The sequence below is a fragment of the Pygoscelis adeliae genome, unplaced genomic scaffold (genome assembly GCF_000699105.1).
Source record: "Pygoscelis adeliae isolate BGI_AS28 unplaced genomic scaffold, ASM69910v1 Scaffold347, whole genome shotgun sequence".
NCBI lineage: Eukaryota > Metazoa > Chordata > Aves > Sphenisciformes > Spheniscidae > Pygoscelis > Pygoscelis adeliae.
In genome coordinates, this window is record NW_008825158.1 from 237,196 (window position 1) to 245,477 (window position 8,282).

Below are 8,282 nucleotides of genomic sequence, written 5' to 3' on the forward strand. Positions count from 1 at the left end.
TGAGGGTAGGAGTGGGAGATGTCCTAAACATAACAAGGACACTAAAGAAAAGGGGAGCAACTCAGCTGAAACCAACTCTGAATCTTTATTTCTTGTCTCAACACCTGGACTCTGTTTTGTCTCTCAAAGCAGAACAAGCCAAATCTCCTGAACAAAGTGTGAACAGACAAATTAACTAATTCTGTTTGCATTAACCATCAGACCTAGGATTCAATTTCAAGTGATTCATAGCATCATAGTGAGATACGCTGATGAAGTGATTGGCTGGATCTATTTCCTCGCCTGGTCTATCTCCTTTTATCCTCAACTCTTTGAGAACTGGCGACGAAAAAGGTAAAGAGACTTAAGATGTGTTTGCAAGTCACTTAAGCACTTCTGCAAATCATGTTCCTAGCTTCAGTTACATGTGTCTTGGTTATCGTGAATTATGCATGGAAAGACTGGGGAAAAAAGCAAGGCAAAGATAGGGCCTGAATAAATGTGGCCCCAGTGAGCTTTTATGCATGCAGGTCAGAGGAAACTAAGTGCATCCTACGGACACCTAATCCTAAGGTTTGGCATCCATTACTAATTTGTGATAGAGGAGGCTTCCCCACTCCCTTTGGTGTCGTGTTCTAGATCATCCGGCCAAGTAAATTGTGGTGACCACCTTCAAAGATTACTTACCTTGTGAGCTGTTTATTAGACAGCTCCTTGTAGTGTAATCACTAGGCTAGCTCCCCTTAAACTAAGGGACTGTAAATAGAAACATTATTATATATGAAAACTAAAGCATTTGTTTTGGCAAAGATGCACTACTGCTTCTGTGGATGCAGGCTGGAATGGTTTTATCAGACCAGCTGAGCTCATGGAGGGGTGAAGTTAAACAGCAGGGACGCAACCTGGTCAGTGAGAGCTGTTGTGAGTACCAGTGCATGGCATATGAGGGATATTTCACCTTGCTTCCTGATAAACTCACAGCATCATGTTGTCACAATGCCTGCAGCTTTGGCTTACTTCAAAAATTGCCTATAAATCAGTACATTCTAGGGTCAAGTTGTGCCTGGAACTGCCTGTAATGCTCTGATGCATATTTCTCATATTTTCTTTTCCCCATCCCCCCCTCCTTCTCTAGTGTTGTTGGACTAAGCTTTGACTTTATAGCATTAAACCTTACTGGCTTTATAGCATACAGTGTGTTTAACGTCGGACTCTTCTGGATTCCCTTGATTAAGGTAAGCATGATTGTCTCTTAATACTTGCTGGTGGGTGGGTATCTACAGAAGGGAGTTAAGGCATTTGGCTGGTTTTGGTTTCTCTTACATTTAGGAGGAATTCTTAGTCAGTTATCCCAGTGGGGTGAACCCTGTGGCTATCAATGATGTTTTCTTCAGTCTCCACGCGGTAACTCTAACTCTCCTCACCGTAATTCAGTGCTGCATCTATGAGGTAAGTCTTGATGCTGGGCTGACCTGTCAGCTCTGGCAGAGCTCCCTCTGCCGACACCTCACCACTCACTGTCCACTCCTTCTGGGCTCCAAAGTCCTCTTCGTTGCACTTTCATTGGCCTTGATAGAAGTCAGGCTTCACAATCCAGCTGCCTTTATCTTTCCTGAGCCTGTAGCAACTCCAGTATCTACTGGAGCCTCGTGGATGTTCTGAGCTTGTAAGTAAACTCCTTAGGGACTCAAAATAACTAAGGCAAACAGCCAAGTTCATAAAGTTCCCAAACAGATCTCTAGCTAGCACATAGATTACAGCTCTACACAGTACAAATGCTGGTATGTGCTCTGCTGTTTTCTCACTACTTGGAGCATTCTTCAAGCTAGGACAGGTCCTCAGGGATTCCCTGCAATTCAAACTTCCAGATTTTTTTCAACCTCTCCTAAAACAGCTGCAAAGGCCCTTTTATAATTCCCACCCTTTTCAGGTGAGACTGATTGTTACAGTCAGGTGGCTCTCTATTTAATTCCCATTGTAAAAGCCTCTGATCTGAACAGCCAATTTTCTCTAGATAGTAACTGTTTCTCTCTTGGGGTGCTTCCTTTGGTGATGCTAAACCTAAAAGTGTAACAGCCCGTTTGTCACCACTGCTAGGTGCAATAATCATTTCTAGTGAAGAATTAGAAGGCAACCGTGAATCTTTTACCATAATGGCATTAGCAGCCTTTTGCATGTATAGGAACTCTTGATATAGTCAGATTGAACTCAGGAGATTGTTACAGGTGTGGCACTGATAATAGGCATCATAAATACTCATGAATACTGCCACAATATTGTTTCCCACTTGCTCATGGACAACAGTGTTCCAAATGATTGATGGTGAATATTGCTCATCAGCTCTTGCAAACCTACAGCTGGTTGCTGTAGCACTCACTCAATCTTAAAATTCCCTTGTGGTATGAGCCTAACTGGTACAAAAACTTGTTTGGACTGTAACCTTGCATAGTCCTGAGCATATTCTATACCTTACAGTGTGTCTGGGGATGTATGACCTAGGTCAGTCTAAGTGTATCTGCACTTCTGTTTCAGAGAGCAGGTCAGAAAGTATCCAAAGTTGTTGTTGGACTACTGGCACTTGCATGGATCTTCACATTTACAACGCTGTTTCTTGCTGCAGCTGAGGAAATGACATGGCTACAGTTCTTATTCTGCTTCTCTTACATTAAGTTAGCAGTCACACTGATAAAATACTTCCCACAGGTAAATCTGAACTTTTCTGCTTTTATATTATATTCCTGCCACCCTAAGCCTGTAGTGTATGCTCTTGAAAGTCTGACTAGACTAAACCAGCAATGATTATTTAAGTCTTTTAGTGACAAAAATAGTGTAGTTATACAGAAGGCTTCTTAAATGTTAATCTCAGAAATGCTTATACATGACATGCTGACCGACTTCTTGTTACACTCAGGCATACATGAATTTCCGTCGGAAGAGTACTGAGGGATGGAGTATTGGAAATGTATTACTAGATTTCACTGGTGGAAGCTTCAGCCTTCTCCAGATGTTTTTGCAGTCATACAACAATGGTAAGGCTGGAACTGAGGTGGCGGGGCCTTTCTTAATGGGGTGGGAGAATCCTGCTACAGAGCAGATATAAACCAGTAGGTTATCTTGGGAGAATGATGTTTGTGCTATAGTACGAGTAGCTGTTCTTATTCTAAGAATAAAGAATCTGTTCATATTCCTTCAAGACAGAAAATGAAATAGCTGTTCTGAAGAAACCCCAGGAACAGTTATTAATTAGCTTTGCATAAGATAAGATGTACACTAGAGACAGTCTTAAGGTGTGTCTAAGCAGTCCAGGTAATAAACATGAACTTCTCTAATATGTATGGCATGATCTTATAGTCTTGAGACAAGACTACACTTGAGGAGTTAAGTCTTAATTCTCTAATTTTGTGTTTGACAGATCAGTGGAAGTTAATCTTTGGAGATCCAACCAAGTTTGGCCTGGGTGTCTTCTCTGTCATCTTTGATATTGTTTTTATGGTCCAGCACTACTGCCTTTATAGGAGGCGAGGGTATGAACCTTGTGAATAACATCACTTGTGAAGACAAAAACTTTAAATTGAACTTTCCCCTACCCTGGCTGAGGGCTTTCAAGATGCCTACTGCCAGTTACCAGAAATACTGATTTTGAGCTCTGTTTTATACTCTGATCCTCTCTGGTGTGGAATACAAGCTGTTGCCTTGCCAAATGCTGATTGCCAGATGCCTTAAAGGACAGCAAGCTATCTAGCCACCACTTGCAAATGGAAGACTCATGCCTGTTGAAGCTGCAAAGACAGCTTAGTGTGAGCTGTCCAAGCAACATGTGGCTCTTTTTCCATTAACAACAGGAAGGAGAAAGACCAGAGTCATGTCTTTCTGATTGGAAGTGAAGCACAAAGAACAGAGTTCTGGCCTCCAAAAACCTGAGATCACAACCACTTAAGATATTAATGTAATGACTGAAGACTGTCTCTGGATCTAAGTGCTGCTGCCAACTCCTCACAGACAGATCACAGACCACCACCACTCAGGCTGGCTGTTAACAGCTGTAGCGCAGTACATAAAAGAATGAGGTTGGTAGCAAATACACAGATGTTAAAACCTGAACTCTTTATTAAAAAAACTGAAAAGTAGAAACTGTATTCTTATTTCACTGAAAGCTCTTTCAAAGATGCTAAGATAAATGCTCAGATTTATCTGAACACGTCTAGCACACTAACTTCACTTTGCTCAGTTCTACTGACATGCCTTGAATCCTAAATGGTGGATGGTAACGATTAAAGATTTATCAGAGATATTATTTTTAAGTGTATCATGTTAATTAATAGCCCCATGATTAAGGTTTAAACATATGTTTTTGTTCCTGGGCAACTTTCTAACTACACGAGGTATGTTCTAGGTAGAGATCAAGGTCTTGAGTTACTTGAAGGTAAGCATTATACCCTTTAAAAGAACTAGAAAGGAATCCATGCATTTGTACTTGAACAATACTTGAATGCTCAAAGGCTACTATGTCTTACTAAGTGTCAACCTAAGGAAAACTAGAACCCCTTCTCTGCCCTGCTAGAGACCAGGTGAGGTTTGACAGCTCACTAACACTGCAAAGACCCACCAGTGAAATCAGACCTTACTAACCTCAGACTGCATTGTGTTGATGTAGTCCACAACCCACTTCGAGCCAGAAAAGAGGTGTCAGCTGGAGGCATTCAAGAGATGTGGCATTCTTAAACAAAAGGAGAACCAGCTCAGGAAATCCAACTTTGTTTTATTGTGTGTAAAATCAAGTGAAATAGCAGTACAAATAGCAGTGTGTCTTCATAGTAACAAAAATAACTTCAACTTGAAAGCCTTAAAATTTACCACTGAATTCTTAAGTTACAAAATTCAAAAGCAGTATTGTAATAATTCCATAGATAAAAAATGGCAAATAGGCATCTGCTGGTGCATACAGAACAGTCTGAGATGCATTAGTCACAGCATACATACATGGCACAGCAGTAATGTACTGAATAAGTTAGTCTGCCACCTCCTCATGTTCTATTTACAACAGCTTACCTGAAGACTGCTTAAGGAAAGTATAGATATGTATAAATCAACTGAAAGGGATTAAGAACCCAGTTTTTGGATAATTGTAAAGCTAGCTGGTTAACAAATCACTAGGAGGCTAGGTAATTAACTTAGTGTTGCAGGAAGAATCTGAAATCCTGTGGCATGTTGATTTAAACAACTTAGTATCTTACCAGAAGCTTAAATTTGGTCAAGAGGCACTTTTGGAAATTACTGGCATATTCATCTCTTCCATCCAATAAATCAGTGATTTAAGCAAAGTCTTCTAGAAGACAGACCAAAATCCACCCCTCCCATTTCAAGTCTGATAGAAGCGGAATGAAGACCTGAAGACTCTACAGCTACGAGCAGCTCTTTTGGTAAGTTCAGCAACAGTGTTTTCTTTCCTGCTCCATATTCCTTTCATTTAAACTTGATTCATTTGATGTTACAAATTACTTGGGAACAAGGAGAATTAAGGTTTTACTCTGACAGTGAAGTTGAACTGTAGTGTCTATGAACTTTTAGTGTACTTCACGGGCATTAATCTAACACTTCTGTGTTACTTAGTTGTTTCTTGTCTGAGAAGAGGCTGCTTTGTAGTAAGTGTCTTTGCAGTAAACCATAATGCCCCAAACCCTTCAGCATACTCTGTCTAGCTAGCACGCAATGTGGGATTAGTACAGTGCTCCTCCCCACAGCAGTGTGCAACTCTTAACTCTGGCATTTTAATTTGATAGCATGGGGGGACAGGACAGCTTGCTTCTAAAAGCTTAAGCGCAGCATTATCTTCCATAGCAGAAACCACATTTCCTCTTAAAACAGGAAGCTTTTGTGCTACAAAAGAATCCTGTCAAAGTTAAGGCTTTTCCAATTGCTTCCTTAGATAACTAGGGTTTCTCCTGTCCTGAAAGCCACGACTACAATAAAGTCTTACCATGTACCTGCAGGGAAGACTTTAGAGAAGCACTCTGCTGAGGGGACTAGAGTTTTACTACTGCCAGTTCCACCAGAGGAAGGAAAAAAGTGTTTACCACAGTTAGGAACATGCACTCCTTTCAGCCAACCTGTTCAGGTCTAGTATTTGCTTCCTTGCTTGATATCAGTCTATGTATCTCCCTCCCCAACCCTTCCCCAACTTGATGATCGATTAGGACATCATGGATTGTTGCACAGCCTTCTGCAGAGATTGCCTGGTCACCAGCAGCCGTACCACTTCTTCGTTCCTCTTTGTCAGCCTCTTCCTAGCTTGGTCATGGGTCACCATTGTCATATCCCAGCCATTCACCTAGGGGAAAAAAAAACATGAAATGAGGCAGGTGCATGGACTCACAGGTGTCCTATAACTGTTCTATCAGAACTATGTAGCAGATAGGCTTATGCCACAGCTCAGTTTATTTATAAGCCCCACAAACTGCCCTGGGAAGTACCCAGAAGACAGTATTTCCCCCAGCAGAAACACCCCTGTAGTGTGCACTTAGTACTACATTAGTACTTGTCTTATCTTGGTGTTTACCTGCATGATCTTATCTCCAATCTGAAGTCCTGCAACTTCTGCTGGGCCTCCTTCTGTCACCCTTGTTACATAGATACCCTGGGAAAAAAATTAAGTGTCCATTTACTAAATATGAGAGCATTAATTACTCAAGGGCCATCCTACCGACAATGCAAGAATACTTTGTAGTATATTACAGGGTTCTAGTTAAAAACAGGTTTGTGCAATGTTGGAAAATAGAAAAGGCAGAGAGCTAACTTAAACCAGGCTTAGTCTGCAAATGGTAATGTGGCAACAGAGTAACCTTAGCAGTCAACTATGTGAGTGGACAGAATATGGATGCAAGTGAGTAGAGCTTGCTGGGCAAGTTGGATATGCTCAGCCTTTTGCAGAGATAGTTGCTGCAGAAAACAAAGAGCATCTGACCTTGTCAGTCTTGTCTTCAGAGAAAGGATTCTGAGTGGGATCCTGATCAATGCCACCTCCAATGCTGAATCCCAGAATCAAATTGTCACCTTGACGAAGCTTATGTATTTCAATTCTTTGCTGGAAAAAAAGAACCAAGTATTGTGATCACTGGAAGAAATCTCAAGTGTGCTTCAGACACAGATACTTAAGACCAAGTTAGATTGCCTTTCCCAGAGATACCATAAACCTACTAGAGCAGGCTGTGTCGCAGCTTGGTTAAGCTTACATATTGTAAACGGACAGCTCTAAACCCCCTTGGCAGCATGGAACTATCACACAGCACTTGCTGTCTGTCAGTCACACGCAACCTCGGTGTTGACAACAATTGGCTCCGCACTGTTGTCAGCCCTACCACAAGATAGCAGGACAGCAAGCCATCTGCAAGCTCATGCCATGATACAGCCAAGCTCCTTAACTGCTCAGTGCTTTACCACTGCCTGGAGATACAGGGGGAAAACACTAAAAACAGAGCAGGTCTCTTCAAACATGAGTCACATCTTGCTAAATAGCAGTCACTCATAGCTAGACTCATCCTGCTCTTTATCCATGTGCCCTGTGCTCCTGCCTAGCCTTATCAGTGGAAATAACAACCTATTATTAGGATGGTTCTTTTTTAAAAAAAAGTTATCGACACACTTTTGTAATCCAGAGACAGGTTCCTTGCTGTCTGATGAACGCAGGCATCTGACAAGCTGTACTCATTACCTAAGTGCTGTATAAATGCCAGCCTGTGCAATTCTTGAGCTGAGATAAAAAGCCCCAGTCTTAACTGAAACAATAACCACCCAAAAGGTGGGTGGTCGAACGGCCCTGTCAGACACTGAGCTTCCCAAAGGCGCTGGGCTCAGGCCCTCACTAGGATACGGACCGCGGTCGCACCAGGACAGCTTCCATACCCTCAGGGTTGTCTGCTCTTACACAGCTGGGAGTGGCGCAGCATACTTCAGCCGGGTTAACCCAAAGCACGGTCAAATTTCGCATTCTAACTAGCGGAAGAAACAACAGCGACCCTTGCTCGCACTGTTTGTTGCTTGAGGCAACTAGTATACTTTAAAAGCCCTACTTCTTAAACCCCACCTAGGCAAAGCCCGGTGCTTATCCTGCCTAGGTCGCGCAGTTGCCGGCAGCGGAGGCGCTGGGGCGGGCCCGCCGCCTCGCCGCCGGAGCGATGGAGAGGGTCGGCCTGTCCCCAGGACCCTCCGCACAAAAGCGAACGGCTTTCTCCGCGGGGCTCCGGCGGCGGCGGACTTATTCCTTCTTTTCTCAAGCAAAGCCTGAACTGGAGGCGGCGGCGGCGGCC

At 42.7% G+C, this 8,282-nt stretch overlaps 2 protein-coding genes across 2 annotated transcripts in view; one reads left to right on the forward strand and one right to left on the reverse strand.

The window, feature by feature from the left end:
• The window catches only part of CTNS (cystinosin, lysosomal cystine transporter), an 8,369-nt gene extending 4,210 nt beyond the window's left edge, over positions 1-4,159 (forward strand). The window contains exons 6-11 of the mRNA XM_009328633.1: positions 202-333; positions 1,115-1,214; positions 1,309-1,428; positions 2,512-2,682; positions 2,891-3,008; positions 3,392-4,159. Of these exons, the coding sequence (XP_009326908.1) occupies positions 202-333; positions 1,115-1,214; positions 1,309-1,428; positions 2,512-2,682; positions 2,891-3,008; positions 3,392-3,522 (772 nt within the window). The 3' untranslated portion in view covers positions 3,523-4,159. The remainder of the gene's footprint in view (positions 1-201; positions 334-1,114; positions 1,215-1,308; positions 1,429-2,511; positions 2,683-2,890; positions 3,009-3,391) is intronic.
• Positions 4,160-4,718: 559 nt separating this feature from the next.
• Positions 4,719-7,963, reverse strand: TAX1BP3 (Tax1 (human T-cell leukemia virus type I) binding protein 3). The gene is made up of 4 exons (XM_009328656.1): positions 7,862-7,963; positions 6,941-7,060; positions 6,536-6,613; positions 4,719-6,307 (listed from the first exon to the last, which is right to left on the reverse strand). Exons 1-4 carry the CDS (start codon positions 7,961-7,963, stop codon positions 6,170-6,172), a joined length of 438 nt encoding a protein of 145 aa, XP_009326931.1. The 3' UTR covers positions 4,719-6,169.
• Between the last annotated feature and the right edge of the window lie 319 nt (positions 7,964-8,282).